The 20,100-nt window shown below is 39.4% G+C and overlaps 1 protein-coding gene across 1 annotated transcript in view; it reads left to right on the forward strand.

The window, feature by feature from the left end:
• DECR1 (2,4-dienoyl-CoA reductase 1) overlaps positions 1–18,247 on the forward strand; it is a 69,885-nt gene extending 51,638 nt beyond the window's left edge. Inside the window, exons 7-10 of the mRNA XM_030216374.1 lie at positions 2,010–2,082; positions 5,552–5,698; positions 9,605–9,667; positions 17,979–18,247. Coding sequence (XP_030072234.1) covers positions 2,010–2,082; positions 5,552–5,698; positions 9,605–9,667; positions 17,979–18,038 — 343 coding nt within the window. The 3' untranslated portion in view covers positions 18,039–18,247. The remainder of the gene's footprint in view (positions 1–2,009; positions 2,083–5,551; positions 5,699–9,604; positions 9,668–17,978) is intronic.
• The last annotated feature ends 1,853 nt before the right edge of the window (positions 18,248–20,100 follow it).

The following is a 20,100-nucleotide window of genomic DNA, read 5'->3' on the forward strand; positions in this document are numbered from 1 at the left end:
GGAGGCAAGGTGGAGGAGGTTGTTGACCTCATCAAGAAACAGACACCATTGACACTCTCTCCTGCTGGACATCTTCTGCACTATCCTCCTGATCCAGGAAGTTTTTGGGTTAAGTCATAGAGGGGTCCCTACTATTCTGAGGCGTAGGTAGGCTCCTTCTCACCAGCCTCAGCAGGCTCAGTCCCAGCACACTCATTCTCATCAACAGCATTCGCCCAAGGCCCAGCCAGCTCCCCAGTCAAAGCCGGAGGTGAGCTTTTGACTGGCTCCAGCAGAGCATAGCCATAGTAAAAGTGATCCTCCCGGATGACCTGCCAGTTGCGGTGAGGCTGAATATTTTCTAAAGAAAGGTGGCCCCTTGTAACCTCCAACCAGTGGGTTCTTCAAATAGTCTGTCTTTGTTACACCCTGCATTGGTGTCAGAGACCCCCAAATTGCGTCTCACTTCAGGTGTCAGCACAAGTAGGTACTTGCAGAGGAACTCTCCACCCTTCTAAAGGCCCATGTGGTGCAGCCCATTCCACTAGGGGAAGAAAGAAAGGGATTCTATTCCAGGTACTTTCTCATGCCAAAAAAAAAACAAAGGGGGGGGGGGGGAGAATGCATCCCATCCTAGACTTAAAAGAGTCCTGAACAAATTCCTGGTTAAAGAAAAGTTCAAGATGGCTTCCCTGGGCACTCTTCTCCCCATGATTCAGGAAAATGATTGGCTATGCTCTCTGGACTTGAAGGATGCTTACGATCACATCTTAATACTTCCAGGTCACAAGAAGTATGTTCGATTTCAGCTGGGAACACATCACTTCCAGTACCGCATATTGCCTTTTAGTTTTGTGTCGGTTCCCAGGGTTTTCACCAAATGTCTTGCACTAGTCGCAGCATTGCTACTCATACTAGCAGTCCATATGTTCCCTCATCTGGACAATTGACTGGTAAAGAGCACGTCAAAGGATGGTGCTCAGGAGTGTGTGTGCAGAGAACTATCTGGATGTTAAAACTACTAGGGTTTGTTTTAAACTACCCCAAGTCCCATCTCCATCCCATTCAACAATTGGGAGTTCATCAGAGCCCTGCTAGGCATGCAGCAGGCGCAGGTTTTTCTCCCTGTGCCGAAGGCAGACACTTTTGTTGCTCTTGTCATTTGGGTCCGAGCCAGCCAGCAAAAGACGTCCAAATGCAAGACGTCCAAAACAGAGGAGGAGTGGCTTAATAGTTAGTGCAGTGGGCTTTGATCCTGGCAACATGGGTTCAATTCCCACTGCTGCTCCTTGTGACTTTGGGCAAGTCAAACGCACAAAGGGCATTTTTGGATATGACATATAAGTCTGAATTTGGACATTTTTTGTAAAACGTCCAAAATCAGAACAGGAAAGGTCATTTTCTAAAAAAAAAAAAAAAAAAAAGTCTATCTTTTTCTTTTGAAAGTGCTGTTTGGAAAAATGTTTTGTGATTTGGGGAAGTAAGGGGAGGTCATCCCCGAGTCCCTCCAGTGGTCATCTGGGGCACCTCTTGTGTGGAGTAGAGGAGTAGCCTAGTGGTTAGTGCCGCAGATCCTGATCCTGAGGAACTGGGTTCAATTCCCACTGCAGCTATTCATTATAAAAAGAAGTCTAGTTCAAAATGATGTCTGTTCGTAGTGATGTTGAAGGAGATTGAGAAGATGTAACCCAAGGTTAAATGTTATGCGTTTCAGAGAATTACTAAAAATGTTTTTTAAAAAAGTCTGTTTTGTTCCATTATTGCTGAAAGACGTCCATGTCTTAGGAACGCCCAAGTCCTGCCTTGAACACACCTCTGGCATGCCCCCTTGAGATTTGGACGGCCTTCTGACGGACTTTAGAAAAAGACGTCCAAAAAGAGGTTTTGATAATACGGATTTGGACGTTTCTGTGAAATAAACGTCCAGTTGCCGATTTATGTCACTTTTTGGACGTCTACCTCTTTTGAAAATGAGCCTGTATATTAACTATTTCAGATTTTCTTTTCTTTGTATTTTCTTAATTTTCTAGGTCTCTTGCTGCAGAATGGGGAAGATATGGTATGCGATTTAATGTCATTCAGCCAGGACCAATAAAAACTAAGGTACATTTAGCATCTCTTACATTGAACATTATTCAGTCTAGTGAACACATTCTGCTATAAGAATGTACTATTTGTGCTATTATGAGAAAAATGTGCCTGAGGATTATGGTGAAACAAAGCAGTATTAAGTCTAAATATTTGGGGACAATTCTATAAAGTGGTGCCTAAATGTAGATGTGGCAATGAGGCGCATTTTCACAAATTTGATAATGGCAATAAGATGTGCCTAACCCTTTACAGAATAGTAATGCAAAGCTGTTTTGGCACAAGTTAATTGGTTAACTTGCATTTAACTAAATAATTGGATGCTAACAACCAATAATTACAGTTAATTGGCATCATTTGAGATTTGCATGCGCATCTGTGCACACTATTCTATACGGCACGGCACCTAAATCCCATGGTGCATATCTGAAAAGGGGCATAGCCAGGTGCATGTCAGAACCATTCCAAAAAGCCTGAGCATGCCTAACTTGGGTGCCAGTGTTTGCACCTGGTTTCATCAGGCGTAAGTCTGGCACACAAAGTTAGGTATGAGATCAGTGCTTAAGCGCGATTCTATAAAGGGGGGATAAGTTTGGTATGTTTTGAGAGAGTTATAAGAATAGCAATATATGTTCCTGGTAAGCCAGTACTTTTCTGCTTTTATAGTCATAACTTTAAGACAAAAGGTTCAAGTTGTAATGGTTAGGGGAGGGGGGGGGGTAGGTAGCTGGAGGGGAGGGAGGTGGAAGAAATGGTAGTTTCTGAGAACAATTAGATTTTGTGTGTTAATAACCTTTGAATTGTTGAATGACAGGATGAATACTTATTCTTGTTAATGATTTCAGGGGGTAGGTAATGTGCTACCAGTAAAAATTGTTATCCAAAACATTTTTTACCCCTAAATGTCATTTATTTCCTTAATTTCACATTAAAACCTACATGGGAAGCAATATATGCATGTGTTTCTTCAAATAAGTTTATCCTGGTTTACCTTTGTGTGTATTTTTTCTCTTTCACCCTTTAAAAATGTTTTTTAATATATAGTAACATAGTAGATGCTGGCAGATAAAGACCTGTACAATCCATCCAGTCTGCTGAACAAGATAAACTCTCATGGCATAAAATATGATGTGATACTGCATATGTATACTTGACCTTGATTTGTCCTTGCCATGTTCAGGGCACAGACCATAGAAGTCTGCCTGGCAATATCCTTGTTCTCCAACTTCTGAAGTTGTCATCAAAACCCCGCTCCAACCCATCCAAAATCAGGCCACAGACTGTAGAAGTCTGCCTTGAACTGGTCTGTCTATCCAGCCATGATCAATATACAATGTGCTTCCTCTGCATCTTTGTCAGGGAGGAAGAGAGAGTACATAACTCTAACCGCAAAGTTAAACTACAAAGTTGGAGAGAAGAAAAAATTTAGAAAACTCTGAACAGTAACAGTTACAAGTCAAGTGTTTAAAAAGATTCTTTGAGTTTCTAGATTAGCCAGTCAAAATATGACCGGTTCATTTTAAGCTGATGCTGAACAGAATCTAGGTGGTTAGATTTTCATTTGAAAATACACGTAAATCTAGTTGGCTAAAACTTAGCTGACAAGATTTGGAAAGCTTAAATCTGTCTTCCTAAACTTTAATCAGGTCGCACTGAAAGTTAACTGTAGTCAACTTACTGTATATACCCGTGTATAAGTTGAGAAACTTCTTAGAAAGTGGTTTCTGTTTAGATGTTTAGAGTGATAATCTTAATAAATGAAGGGGATATTGTTATATTTCGTGGGGTTTTCTTTAGTTTGGGGATGGGAGAAATCGGTGGTTAATGTTTAATTTTCAAACTTGTCTTTTGTAGAGAAGCAGCAGCGTAGCGAATAGCGATACACCTAGACCACGTGCAGCCTTCTCCTGAGCGCTCTCTAGCACCAGTCCCATTCATGGGGAAAGAGGAAGCTGAGGCAGAGAGAGCAGGACACAAGTAGCCTATGTGTATTGTTGCACTGCTGATACTCTATAAAAGAACCAGTTTGAAGATACATGAGGTAATGGGTGGGGGGGATTGAGATGCTGAACTGTGGGCTAGAGGAGGGAAAGATGCTGGACTGTGACTGGGGGAGGGAGAGAGAGATTAATGTTGGATAATGGGAGAGAAGGATGGAGGGGAAGTGATGTTGGACCTGGAGGTGGAGGGGAGGGAGAGAGGGAGCAAGCAATGTTGGCCCCAAGATGGAGAGGAGGAAGAGAGAAGGGGCAATGTTGGACCCGTTTTCAGCCTCAGCTTATACGTGAGTCACGGCAGTTTTGGTCATTTTTAGTTCCAAAACTGCCCTCAAATGTTTTACCCAAGTATATACAATAGTGCTATAAAAGCACCGACCAACCCAGCGAGCCCCTTCCCCATCCTTCCCACTCTATTGTGTTTAAACAAGATGTGGGAATATTTAATTGAAATGTGACAGAAGTGCAGGGTGCAATCCTATAAATGCCTCTTTAAGTTAGGTGCAAAGATGCAACATGCTAAGCACAAATTCTGAAACTACTTCTGGCCACCCAGATTCAGTTATAAAATAATAGTATAAAGCAGCATTTAAGCGCATCCACTTGGGCTGTATGTTTAGCAGGCATAAGTGAGCATTCTTAAATGCAGCTCTTTAGTATTGAGCAGGGGCGTAGCTGCTATGGGGCCACAGGGGCCTGGACCCCCGTAGATTTGGTCCTGGACCCCCTGCTGGCGACCCTCTCAACCCCCCTCCCGCCACCTACTACCATTGCTGGTGGGGACCCCAACCCCCGCCAGCCGAAGTCTTCTTCCTTTATTTGGTTTCTGACTGAGTCTGACGTCCTGCACGTACAACGTGCAAAACGTCAGACTCAGAAACAGAACGAAGCCCTGCAGATCTCAAGGCTTCATTTTGTTTCTGTGAGTCTGACGTCCTGCACGTTGTACGTGCAGGATGTCAGACTCAGAAACCAAACGAAGGAAGAAGACTTCAGCTGGCAGGGGTTGTGGTCCCCCGCCAGCAAAGGTGGAAGGCGATGGCGGGTGGGGGGTCGAGAGGGTCATCGGCGAGGAGGGGGGTCAAAGTTGTTGGAGGTGTCGGCAATGGCGGGCAGGCCGGGGGGGGGGTCGTGTCAACAATGGGAGGGGGTCAGCAGCGCCAAGGGGGGGGGTGGCTAAAATGTGCTCCCTCACTTCGGCTCTGGACCCCCCTACTGTTGAAGTCTGGTTACGCCCCTGGTGTTGAGGCAGTTGTGTGCATAAATTATAGAATACCACTGAGCATGTGGCTAGCTCTTATGTGTGTAACTGCAACAGTAAGAGATAAGTGCTAGTGTTCTCTAACTTACACTCGTAATTAGTGCCTAGCTTTAGGCTACCTGTTTTAGAATGAGGGTGAATGTCTATGATGAAAATAAAATTGCAGGATACATTTATTGTGCATGATACAGTTTGAATTATATCATTGCCTTCTTGTAATTCCTAGGGTGCTTTTAGTCGCCTTGATCCAACAGGTGAATATGAGGAGAAAATGATAGAGAGGATTCCCTGTGGTCGTCTAGGAACTGTGGAAGAAATAGGAAATCTTGCAGCTTACCTCTGCAGTGACTATGCAAGCTGGGTTTCTGGAGCAGTAAGTTTATTGTATATTCATTTTTTATGACTAAATATACCATATAATCATTATAAAAAAGATTAGAGATGTTTATGTTTGGTATTCTGTATGGGTTTGATTCATCTTGGGTTCTGTGCTGGGACCGCTGCTTTTTAACATATTTATAAATGACCTAGAGATGGGAGTAACTAGTGAGGTAATTAAATTTGCTGATGACACAAAGTTATTCAAAGTCATTAAATCGCGGGATGATTGTGAAAAATTACAAGAGGACCTTACGAGACTGGGAGACTGGGCGTCTAAATGGCAGATGACGTTTAATGTGAGCAAGTGCAAAGTGATGCTTGTGGGAAAGAGGAACCCGAATTATAACTACATCATGCAAGGTTCCACATTAGGAGTCATGGACCAAGAAAGGGATCTAGGTATCGTTGTTGATGATACGTTGCAACCTTCTGCTTAGTGTGCTGCTGCGGCTAAGAAAGCAAATAGAATGTTAGGTATTATTAGGAAAGGAATGGAAAACAAAAATGAGGATGTTATAATGCCTTTGTAGCGCACCATGATGCGACCGCACCTCAAATATTGTGTTCAATTCTGATCGCCTTATCTCAAAAAAGATATAGTGGAATTAGAAAAGGTGCAGAGAAGGGCGACGAAAATGATAAGGAGGATGGGACGACTTCCCTATGAAGAAAGGCTAAAGCGGCTACGTCGCTTCAGCTTGGAGAAAAGATGGCTGAGGGGAGATAAGATAGAGGTCTATAAAATAATGAGTGGAGTGGAACGGGTAGATGTGAAGCATCTGTTTACGCTTTCCAAAAATACTAGGACTAGGGGGCATTCGATGAAGCTACAATGTAGTAAAATTAAAACGAATAGGAGAAAATGTTTATTTTATTTATTTATTTATTTGTTGCATTTGTATCCCACATTTTCCCACCTCTTTGCAGGCTCAATGTGACTTACAATACATCATGACTAGTGGAATTATCTAAGAAAATAGACATTTCATATTACAGAAGGATCTTGGGTAACATTATAATGATAAGACATGATAGTAGTATAACAAGTAATTAAACTCTGGAATTCATTGCCAGAGAATATGGTAAAGGCGGTGAGCTTAGCGGAGTTTTAAAAAGGTTTAGACGGCTTCTTAAAGAAAAGGTCTATAGACCATTATTAAATGGACTTGGGGAAAATCCACTATTTCTGGGATAAGCAGTATTTTTTTTTTTTACATTTGTATCCCGCACTTTCCCACTCATGGCAGGCTCAGTGCGGCTTACATGGGGCAATGGAGGGTTAAGTGACTTGCCCAGAGTCACAAGGAGCTGCCTGTGCCTGAAGTGGGAATTGAACTCAGTTCCTCAGTTCCCCAGGACCAAAGTCCACCACCCTAACCACAATGTTTTGTACTTTTTCAGGATCTTGCCAGGTATTTGTGACCTGGATTGGCCACTGTTGGAAACAGGATGCTGGGCTTGATGGACCTTTGGTCTTTCCCAGTATGACAATACTTATGTACTTATGTAAGTTTAGGAAATTTATAGGAAGCAATTCTGTAACTTTTAGGTGTCTAATTTCTGTGGGTATTTAGCCTATTCTATGAGAGCAGTTGTGACTGTAAGTGTTCTTATAGAATACTAGTAAAAAAAGCCTGTTTCTCATTGAAATGAAATGGGAGCTAGCAAGGTAGTCACCTTCTGCTATTAATGTTTTTAAGGGAAGTTCCTGCGTCCCCCATCCCTCCCTCCCTCCCTCCAAGTTCCAGGGTCCCCCCTCCCTCCCAATTCCACGGTCCCCCCCATCCCAGTTCAAGGGTGTCCTATTATGAATTAAAAACTGGTTAAAAGATAGAAAACAGAGAGTAGGGTTAAATGGTCAGTATTCTTAATGGAGAAGGGTAGTTAGTGGGGTTCCCCAGGGGTCTGTGCTGGGAACGCTGCTTTTAAATATATTTATAAATGACCTAGAGATGGGAGTAACTAGCGAGGTAATTAAATTTGCTGATGACACAAAGTTATTCAAAGTTGTTAAATCGCAAGAGGATTGTGAAAAATTACAAGGGGACCTTACGCGACTGGGAGACTGGGTATCTAAATGGCAGATGACGGTTAATGTGAGCAAGTGGAAAGTGATGCATGTGGGAAAGAGGAACCCGAATTATAGCTACGTAATGCAAGGTTCCACGTTAAGGGTCACCGACCAAGCAAGAGATCTAGGTGTCAATCATTGACGATACTTTGAAACCTTCTGCTCAGTGTGCTGCAGCGGCTAAGAAAGCAAATAGAATGTTAGGTATTATTAGGAATGGAAAACAAAAATGAGGACTTTATAATGCCCTTGTATCGCTCCATGGTGTGACTGTACCTCGAATATTGTTTTCAATTCTGGTCACCGCATCTCAAAAAAGATATAGTGGAATTAGAAAAGGTACAGAGAAGGGCAACGAAAATGATAAAGAGGATGGGACGAATTCCCTATGAGGAAAGGCTAAAGCGGCTAGTGCTCTTCAGCTTGGAGAAAAGATGGCTGAGGGGAGATATGATAGAGGTCTACAAAATAATGAATGGAAAGAAAGGGTAGACATGAAGCATTTGTTTACTCTTTCCAAAAATACTAGGACTAGGGGGCATGTGATGAAGCTACTGTGTAGTAAATTTAAAATGAATTGGAGAAAATGTTTCTTCACTCAACGTGTAATTAAACTCTGGAATTCGTTGCCAGAGAATGTGGTAAAGGCAGTTAGCTTAGCGGGGTTTAAAAAAGGTTTGGACGGCTTCCTAAAGAATCACAAGCGGATTCTGAAAAATTACAAGAAGACCTTATGAGACTGGGAGACTGGGCATTCAAATGGCAGATGACGTTTAATGTAAAACAAGTGCAAAGTGATGCATGTGGGAAAGAGGGACCCAAACTGTAGCTGCAGTGAGAATCGAACCCAGTTCCCCAAGATCAAAGTCGCTGCACTAATAAAGGGACACAAGAATGTTTGCAGTAAAGTGTGTATAGGGTGATTATAATGTATTTGTATGATAAAAATTTATGTAATAGGTAAAAAGTGACGTGTATTGTTGAAATTATGTACAGTTCATCATTTTACTTTTGATTGTGAAACCAGTGTGATAAGTTCATATGCGTATTCATTGGAAAAATCCTGAAAACCCAACTGGGTTTTGACCCTCTAGGATCGGGGTTGCCTGCCCCCGATCTATATGAAACATCTCACGTAGACATTAAGAAGAAATGCAATTTTTAAAAAAATCTGATATTTTGAATCCATTTTTACGAGAGTGTCTGTGACTTCAGGACCATAAGTATCAATTTTGAACAGGGATAAGTTTATATTACTACTTTTCTAATAGTTTTTCTTTTTGTTTTCTGTGGGTTAAAAGTAAAAGAATTTAGATTATCTATCTCCAGTCACAGATTTGACACAGGTTAACTTTGGAGACAGTTTTTATACTTTTTAAGTAGCTGATGGGGCTCATTTTCAAAGCACTTAGCCTCCCAAAGTTCCATAGAAACCTATGGAACTTAGCCTCCCAAAGTGCTTTGAAAATATGCCTCGATACATCTCAACTTTCTGTAATGGTGCATGCAGTATAGATCTCTAATACATGATGTTTTTCATCTTAGCTGTGGATTTATTATCACATAACCATGGATATTTGTTCTGTTACTTATTCTGTTATAGGTTTGGGAGGTACTGTGTTTCATGTAATTACAAGCAACTTGAGATGCGAGATTATATTAATTTGGATCATTGGTTGTAGTTCACCAGAACCAAAGTGTGAGATATGTCTTGTTTACCTCAGTGTCTTTGGTTTAGGAAATACTAAACTTTAGCATTGAAGTGCATCATATATAAGATGCTGAAGATTATTATAGATTATGATGATGGTTACTAATATGTTGCAGGTCATTAAAGTGGATGGTGGAGAATATGCAGCCATGGCAGGCGAATTCAATGACCTAAAACAGGTAATGGTATTTTTTAAAACTACACATGACTCAATGTTTGTTAAAATTATTTTCTTCAGAGTAAGCCAAAGTATGTCTGCTTGTATAAGTAGAGGTACTATGAGCAATGGAAAAGGAGATGGTGTCTCCTCTATGTAGGTCACCTTGAATACTGTTTTTAGCTCTGGAAGTCATATTTTCAGATGAACATTTAAAAGGATAGAAAAGATTAAGACAAGGGTTACCAAAATAGTACATCAAACACAAGCCCTACAAAGCGATACTTAAGACACTCAAAATTAGATTTGCTGAAAGAAGGAAGGGAATGAGAGGATGAGATAAATAGTTGAAATAGTTGAAAAATTCCAAACTACAGGAAAATAACATTTTCTGTAAGAACATAAGAGGAGCCATACTGGGTCAGAGCAGTGGTCCATCTAGCACAGTATTCTGCTTTTCGAAACAGTGGCCAAGCCAGGTTACAAGTACCTTGCAGAAACCCAAATCATGGCAGCATTCCATACTACAAATCGCAGGGCAAGCAGTTGCTTCTCATATCTGCCTTAAAAGCAGACTATAGATTTTTCCTCCAGGAATTTGTCCAAACCTTTTTTTAAACCCAGATATGCTAACCGCTGTTACTACATCCTCCATTAAAGAGTTCCAGAGCTTAACTATTCGTTGAGTGAAAAAATATTTCCTCCTATTAGTTTTAAAATTATTTCCATGTAACTTTGAGTGTCCCCTAGTCTTTGTATTTTTCGAACACGCAAAAAATCGATTTACTTCTACTTGTTCTACACCACTAAGGATTTTGTAGACCTCAATCATATCTCTCCTTTTCCATGCTGAAGAACCCTAACCTCTTTAGCCTTTCCTCATACGAGAGGAGTTCTAGTCCCGTTATCATTTCCATGGAGAAGTGAAGTAAAATATCCTTATAATTCTTAAATTACCTATTAAAGTTCGGATTACATATGAAGAGATCAGGTGATCTCTGAGAATTAACATCAAGAGGGCATGATAGGAAACTGGTGGAAAGATTAACATGAAAAAAGTATTTCTATACTGAGGGTGGTAGATGCCTGGAATAGTATACCCAAAAACAAACTTGTAAAATATGTGTGAAGTACCTTCAGAAAAACCTGCACATTCTTCATACAACAAAAATGTAAGGTGTCTATTACAGTAGCTAGATTTCAGTTACTGGTTACTGTCAAAACACCCAGGGCTGCTTTTACAAAGCAGATTAGCAGTGAGCTGAATACGAAGCAGCCCATCCATTTCCCATTGACTTCTTCGCATTCAGCATCTGCTAATCGGTAGCACCACTTTGTAAAAGGAGCCCCAGTGTATCATAGCAAAATCATTATTTTCGAATGTCCAAATCTAATATCATTAAGGGCTTCTTTTACAAAGGCGTGCTAGCGATCCCTGCGCGGCAAATGAGCGGAAGCCCGTAGAAATTGAATTGGCTTCCTCTCATTTGCCGCACCAAGAATCGGTATCGCGGCTTTGTAAAAGAATCCCTAAATGCATTATAAAAAATTAACAGCAATACTCCATGCTATAAATTCACAGTTTACATGGGAGAATGAATCATTTATCTTAAGCTTATACGCAGCAATGATCTGTGAATCCTTAGTTGCTGATTGAAATGTATTTATCGCCCAACTCTACGTGACTTTCAAAATTTCTGCATCAGAGACCCAAGTTGAAACGGTTCATCTGGTGTCACTATGTAAACTGTGATTTTACAGTGTTGTGATTTTTAAAAGAGTGCACTTAATAATATATAATGTCTGCTGCACACGCAACGTAATGCCAATTAGCAGCTAATTATTTTATTATTGACCAGTTGGCTACAATTGGTCTTAATTGATTCTCATAAGCATTAATTACAAGTCACACATGTAACTTCTATTTGGTATTCTGTAAATTGTGCATGCAAAATCCAGAGTGTGCAACTGCAAGGGGGGGCATGGATGGTTTGGGGCATGCTTAGACTTGCACAGGTTATACAATGCTAGCATTTATGCGCCTAACTGCCTACAATGGGGAACAAGCAGTTAGACCAAATTTACCGCTATCAACACACCTAAACTAAACCTACCAATATCAGAAAATCTAAAAATCCTTGGAGTCACAATTGATCGTCACCTAACACTTGAGAGTCACGCGAACAACACAACAAAAAAGATGTTCTACTGCATGTGGAAATTGAAAAGAATAAAACAATTCTTTCCAAGATCTGTCTTTCGCAACCTAGTGCAATCACTTGTACTCAGTCACCTGGATTACTGCAACTCAATATACGCAGGCTGCAAAGAACAAATACTGAGAAAACTTCAAACAGTCCAGAATACAGCAGCCAGACTTATCTTCGGAAAACCAAAATACGAAAGTGCAACACCCCTACGTGAGAAGCTACACTGGCTCCCGCTCAAGGAACGTATCACCTTTAAAGTCTGCACGCTAGTTCACAAAATCATTCACGGTGACGCCCCTGCTTACATGTCTGACCTAATAGACCTGCCACCTAGAAATGCCAAAAGATCATCCCGAACCTTTCTCAACCTCCACTTTCCTAAGTGCAAAGGCATAAAGTACAAAGTACTACATGCATCAACCTTCTCCTACATGAGCACGCAACTCTGGAATACATTACCACGTAACCTGAGAACGATTTACGAATTAACCGACTTCCGCAAACGACTGAAAACCTATCTCTTTGAAAAAAACTTACTGCAAGGATCAAAACACATGATTTCCATGCACACTACTAGAAACACATCAATACACTCCCGTCTGAATTCTCTTCCCCCGCACTCTCCTCACATTCACAATCAACCCACAGATAAATTGTTATACCCTAACGCTCTCCTGCTATTATCTGTTCACCCTACCATTCCCCAATGTCACATCCCACATTTTCTATGCCCCAAAGATGATTTTACTGAATTTGTCTCCTATAACTCTTCATAATGTAACCCATAATCATAATGTAACAAACTGTACCTCCATCATTCACAACGTATTGTAAGCCACACTGAACCCGCAAATAGGTGGGAAAATGTGGGATACAAATGCAATAAATAAATAAATAGACCATCCATTGAGCTAGCATAAGTGCTCTTGCCTAATAGGAACCACAAATGCAGGCTTGAGCTAGTATTCCATCACTGCAATTGCATGCACATAGAATTTGTTCTTATGCATCATTCCAGCCCCTAACTTTAGGCAATCTGTAGAGAATTACCCCCTGGGTATATTAAAAGGGTAGATGCCCAAAAAAGGAAAAGAGAAACCCCCATGGAAAAATACAGGAACAGAGAAGGAAGTGGGGGAGAAACCGTACAGGTCCGACACAAGGGAAATACTAGGTAAATTTTTATTAAACAGACTCGACACAGGCCTGATTTTCGGCACAAAGGTGCCTGCCTTAGGAGTCGACAAGTCGGTATGGACAGGAATGAGAACACTGTTCATAATATCTCATTCATAAAATGCAAAATCTATAAAATACAGCGTTCCCGAGCACCAACCAGCTACACGGCTACAAATTGTTGAGAAACAGCTAAACCGTGGGAAACCAGCTATATAAGTGCTGGTTTGCTTAGAATGCTGTGTTTTATAGATTTTACATTTTATGCATGAGAAGTTTTAAGAAGGTACCAGTGATTGAAATTTAGCCACCTAGTTGACGGATTACATTTTGGTTGTACGAAACGTGTGCAAGTTTTTCTGAAGATACCTCAATCATATATTTAGTGATCTTGTTTTTGGGTCTTTAGTTGTTTAGGACAATATTATGAAATATATTTTCCACCAATATTGTCATTCATACTGAAATATTTGGATATAAGCATTATTTGAGTGTGTTCAGTTTTTTGAGAGGTTGATTTTTGTGGCATGGTATAACAGCAGAGGTGGTTGAACCCAGTACCATGTCAGAATTCAGACGTCCATTAGGAGAATTGTAGAGGACAATGGGAAGTAGCAAAGTTGCAAACAGCCCATCCTTCATTCCTTTGAGAGTAGGTACACAATGGTGATTACCACTTACCAAATAGATCTTGGAGTAACTTCGGATAATGCTTTGAAATCTTTAGCTCGGTGTGTGACAGCAGTTAAAAAAGCAAATAGAATGCCAGGAACTGTTTGGAAAGGAGTAGAGAACAAAATAAATAAGTAGCCTAATGGTTAGTGCTGTGGCCTGAGAACCTGGGGAATTGCGTTCAATTCCCACTGCAGCTCCTTGTGACTTTGGGCAAGTCACTTAACCCATTGCCCCAGCTACAAAATAAGTACCTGTATATGTAAATTGCTTTGATTGTAAACAGAGAAAGGCGGTATATCAAGTTCTATCCACATTTTTTGACTACTCCTAGGTTATTATCTGCAGTTGGTTGCTAGAATTCAAAAAAAGGTATAACAAAAGGGGAAAGGGAAATGGGACTTGATATACTGCCTTTCTGAGGTTTTTGCAACTACATTCAAAGCGGTTTACATATATTCAGGTACTTATTTTGTACCAGGGGCAATGGAGGGTTAAGTGACTTGCCCAGAGTCACAAGGAGCTGCAGTGGGAATCAAACTCAGTTCCCCAGGATCAGAGTCCACTGCACTAACCACTAGGCTACTCCTCCATATTAGAAAGGTGCAGAGAAGAGTGACAAAAATGATTGAGGATAGAATGATTTCCCTGATGAAAAGAGGTTTGGCAGATTAGGCCTCTCTCTTTTAGAGACGCACTGACTAATGCAAGACATGATAGAGGTTTATAAAATTGAATTATGTGGTACAGGTTGACAGTTCTTTCCAGCAGAACTAGGACTAGTGGTATACCCTGTGAAACTAACCAATAGAAGATTTATATAGATTCTAAAAAAAAAAATTCAGACGATTAATAACTTCTGTTCCAAAAAGTTTTTTTTTTTAATTATTTATAGACATTTTAATAAACATAGTATTCAATCAAGAATAATAATACACAATGCGTGAAATATCATAATTAAAAAAAAAAAGATGATAATAGGGAAATAACAAAAAAGACTTTTATCGACCACAAATTAAAGGAAAGTGATCCATGTTCCAAAAAGTTTTAAAAACTTCTGTTTAAAAAATATTGCTCTATGTAATCATTTATGTAGAAATTTCATTCCAGTATATATATACTGTTATGTTCACTGTTTTATTATAAGCCACATTGAACCAAAATTTGCTTTTTGGATAATGTGGGATATAAAAATAAATAAATAACATATGGAATTCAATGCCAGAAAATTTAATCAAGGCTAGTAATGTAGCTGAGTTTAAAATTGAGTAATTTTCTAGGGAAAGGTCCATGAACCATTATTTAATCAGCCTTAGACATCTTCAACTTCCAGCTTCTGGAAATGAGTGAAATGAAATGGGCTTACCTTTTTTGGATCTGATGGGTACTTCAGACAGTATTAGCATTAGCACAAGTCTGGGTATTATTCCATTTCTTTATTAATGGGCTGCTCTGCATTCATTTGTATGTGATGCAGCTCTTCAATTTTAATGCCACACTGACAAACAAGATCTGAAGTTGAAAATCTTACCATTGACTTCAAATAAATTTAAGTCAGATAATGTGCCATTTTTGTGTCATATTAAAGACTTTATACTTTGTGATCCTGTTTCATGAATATCTTTCTACTTACTCAGTCTTTTACTGCTTCTGTTTCATTGTTTCTTGTAATAAACATAATGAGGATAGTAAGGCATTTGTACACATAAAATAGCCATTTGAAATAGTTGCCTGGAGATGTACCCAAAAGTGCATGCTACTGCTATGTAAAGGTGCTTATTTTCAAAGCACATAGACCTATGAACTTTGTAAGTTTATGTGCTTTGAAAATGAGCCTCTGTGTGTACTTGGCACATGTGTAGACATTCTGCAGATGGAATGTGGATAAGAGTGGCACTTGTGGTTGTGTTTCATAATATATACACATAAGCACCTAAACTTGTGTGGAACAGTTATGCCTGCCTAAGAACAGGTGCTAACTACAATAATCTTTTGAGAGGCTAGGTTATAAAGGCATGCAGATGCTCCTCACTGTGGATGAGATACAGCTAAAGCCTGATAGCAAAGGATTCCATTGTATTAGTACTGGTATTGAAGGCAATTGATGCAGCTCAAAAGGTAAAGGCGAATAAATATTTTCATTTGTTTTTGTCCGGGCACGATGTTGGGAGCAGGGAGCTTTTGATATCAGTCATACCTTTTTCCATCTATTCCCACAGCAAGGATTGCTCATCCTCTGAAAGCTAGCAGCCTTTGAGGGTCCAGGTCTAGGCCACCAGTTTGGCACAAGTCTGGGTATTATTCCATTTCTTTATTAATGGGCTGCTCTGCATTCATTTGTATGTGATGCAGCTCTTCAATTTTAATGCCACACTGACAAACAAGATCTGAAGTTGAAAATCTTACCATTGACTTCAAATAAATTTAAGTCAGATAATGTGCCATTTTTGTGTCATATTAAAGACTTTATACTTTGTGATCCTGTTTCATGAATATCTTTCTACTTACTCAGTCTTTTACTGCTTCTGTTTCATTGTTTCTTGTAATAAACATAATGAGGATAGTAAGGCATTTGTACACATAAAATAGCCATTTGAAATAGTTGCCTGGAGATGTACCCAAAAGTGCATGCTACTGCTATGTAAAGGTGCTTATTTTCAAAGCACATAGACCTATGAACTTTGTAAGTTTATGTGCTTTGAAAATGAGCCTCTGTGTGTACTTGGCACATGTGTAGACATTCTGCAGATGGAATGTGGATAAGAGTGGCACTTGTGGTTGTGTTTCATAATATATACACATAAGCACCTAAACTTGTGTGGAACAGTTATGCCTGCCTAAGAACAGGTGCTAACTACAATAATCTTTTGAGAGGCTAGGTTATAAAGGCATGCAGATGCTCCTCACTGTGGATGAGATACAGCTAAAGCCTGATAGCAAAGGATTCCATTGTATTAGTACTGGTATTGAAGGCAATTGATGCAGCTCAAAAGGTAAAGGCGAATAAATATTTTCATTTGTTTTTGTCCGGGCACGATGTTGGGAGCAGGGAGCTTTTGATATCAGTCATACCTTTTTCCATCTATTCCCACAGCAAGGATTGCTCATCCTCTGAAAGCTAGCAGCCTTTGAGGGTCCAGGTCTAGGCCACCAGTTTGGCAGATTAGGCCTCTCTCTTTTAGAGACGCACTGACTAATGCAAGACATGATAGAGGTTTATAAAATTGAATTATGTGGTACAGGTTGACAGTTCTTTCCAGCAGAACTAGGACTAGTGGTATACCCTGTGAAACTAACCAATAGAAGATTTATATAGATTCTAAAAAAAAAAAATTCAGACGATTAATAACTTCTGTTCCAAAAAGTTTTTTTTTTTAATTATTTATAGACATTTTAATAAACATAGTATTCAATCAAGAATAATAATACACAATGCGTGAAATATCATAATTATAAAAAAAAAAGATGATAATAGGGAAATAACAAAAAAGACTTTTATCGACCACAAATTAAAGGAAAGTGATCCATGTTCCAAAAAGTTTTAAAAACTTCTGTTTAAAAAATATTGCTCTATGTAATCATTTATGTAGAAATTTCATTCCAGTATATATATACTGTTATGTTCACTGTTTTATTATAAGCCACATTGAACCAAAATTTGCTTTTTGGATAATGTGGGATATAAAAATAAATAAATAACATATGGAATTCAATGCCAGAAAATTTAATCAAGGCTAGTAATGTAGCTGAGTTTAAAATTGAGTAATTTTCTAGGGAAAGGTCCATGAACCATTATTTAATCAGCCTTAGACATCTTCAACTTCCAGCTTCTGGAAATGAGTGAAATGAAATGGGCTTACCTTTTTTGGATCTGATGGGTACTTCAGACAGTAGCTGTCACCTCTTATGTTCTTACCTACCCGAATGGTAAAGAAGCAGTCTGAAAAACAACAAAATCAACTTGGATAAGCAGCAATATTCTATAAGCAATCACGCTTCTGTGGATAGCAGCTGGGATGTATCCTTAAAAGAATGTGCTTCCTCCAACCTATCTAATAGAAAAAGTTTACTAAAACTCAGAAAAGACTGGAGGACTATGGTCCTTATTAGGCCAAATGCATTTGCTTTCTGCTTCTCTAGAAATTATCCATGAAGGACCAGTAAGATGAGTATTATTTACTTTAAACTCTCTCATCAGAGGAAACAACTGGGTGAACTGAATGGATGAACTGGTCTTTTACCTGTCTTTACTGTTCTTCTGTGTTCTCATTATAGGTAACCAACGAACAGTGGGATATGATAGAAGCAACAATCAGAAAGACAAAAGGCTCATAAAACTACTTGTGACACATTCTTATAGAAAATGTGGCATATCAAGGGACAACACTCATCTTTTGAATCCTCTTTTGCTTTATTTTTTCCCCAGCAGTACCTGCAGCTTGTAAGAAAATGATTGATAGGATAAACTCTCCATAGCTTTATCCTTTCCCTAATGACATACTAATGAAATGAAATGGGAGACTGTTACTACTTTTCTTCACTTAGTTAACACTTAGGAGGTCTTTTACTAAAGGTTAACTCGAGTTATCTGCAACAGGTCACATTTTATTCCTATGAGCCCTGCTGCAGATAACGCGAGCTAATCTTTAGTAAAAGATCCCCCCACCAGGATGTCCAGTTTATATCACATATTCATTCTTATTTCATTTAACACTTGGGATGTTCAGTTATATCACATATCCATGTTTGTTAGATGACTTTGTACAAGGAAGGTTGGGGGGAGGGCTTTCCCATAATTACTACTCCACTAGATAAGATGCATACACATATTGGGGATAGAGTACTTTTATGATACTTTGCTGAGCCATTTGTTTTCTACCTCAGTGGCATCGCCTTGTGTGTTGACTACATTTCTAGAGGTATAGTTAGCTTTCTTGGAATAATGTGGCTTGCAGCATTAGCACAAGTCTGGGTATTATTCCATTTCTTTATTAATGGGCTGCTCTGCATTCATTTGTATGTGATGCAGCTCTTCAATTTTAATGCCACACTGACAAACAAGATCTGAAGTTGAAAATCTTACCATTGACTTCAAATAAATTTAAGTCAGATAATGTGCCATTTTTGTGTCATATTAAAGACTTTATACTTTGTGATCCTGTTTCATGAATATCTTTCTACTTACTCAGTCTTTTACTGCTTCTGTTTCATTGTTTCTTGTAATAAACATAATGAGGATAGTAAGGCATTTGTACACATAAAATAGCCATTTGAAATAGTTGCCTGGAGATGTACCCAAAAGTGCATGCTACTGCTATGTAAAGGTGCTTATTTTCAAAGCACATAGACCTATGAACTTTGTAAGTTTATGTGCTTTGAAAATGAGCCTCTGTGTGTACTTGGCACATGTGTAGACATTCTGCAGATGGAATGTGGATAAGAGTGGCACTTGTGGTTGTGTTTCATAATATATACACATAAGCACCTAAACTTGTGTGGAACAGTTATGCCTGCCTAAGAACAGGTGCTAACTACAATAATCTTTTGAGAGGCTAGGTTATAAAGGCATGCAGATGCTCCTCACTGTGGATGAGATACAGCTAAAGCCTGATAGCAAAGGATTCCATTGTATTAGTACTGGTATTGAAGGCAATTGATGCAGCTCAAAAGGTAAAGGCGAATAAATATTTTCATTTGTTTTTGTCCGGGCACGATGTTGGGAGCAGGGAGCTTTTGATATCAGTCATACCTTTTTCCATCTATTCCCACAGCAAGGATTGCTCATCCTCTGAAAGCTAGCAGCCTTTGAGGGTCCAGGTCTAGGCCACCAGTTTTCATTAAGTGACTCAGAAAGATATGATCTGTCCTACACACCATGTACAGTTAGCAGCAGTATTCAAGGAAGAGCCGAATAGGATTTAAGTAGCATTAGACCACCACTTTACAAACATTTGGTGTATTTGCTGTATTCATATTGTTTTGACTGCCTTTGGCATCAATCCTGGAAAACTCCTGGTGTCCTTTAATGCCATAACCCCAGTCATTGCCAATGTCCATCTCTAGTGCAGCTGGAGAGAGAGCCTCACCAAGGCTTTGGTATGTACCGAAGTCTAGACTCCCAGCAGTGAAGGGAATCCTTGCTGTGGCCTTAACTACTGTTGAGGCTCATATTCAAAATTCACTAGAATGTTTGTTTGTTTGTTTTTATAAATTGGTTTGATCTGAAAATTACTTGGATCGGGAGGGGTCAACAGGTCCCTTCCCAGATTTAGTCAGTGAAATGATAGAAGCTATGACATTGATTTTGAAGAAAGAGAATGCTTGCTCTCCTCAAGTTTCTCCACTCTTTCCTTCAGCTCCCCAAGGAACCTGTGACTTTGGCCATTCACAGTATTCT

This window comes from Microcaecilia unicolor, chromosome 1 (assembly GCF_901765095.1).
Source record: "Microcaecilia unicolor chromosome 1, aMicUni1.1, whole genome shotgun sequence".
Taxonomy (NCBI): domain Eukaryota; kingdom Metazoa; phylum Chordata; class Amphibia; order Gymnophiona; family Siphonopidae; genus Microcaecilia; species Microcaecilia unicolor.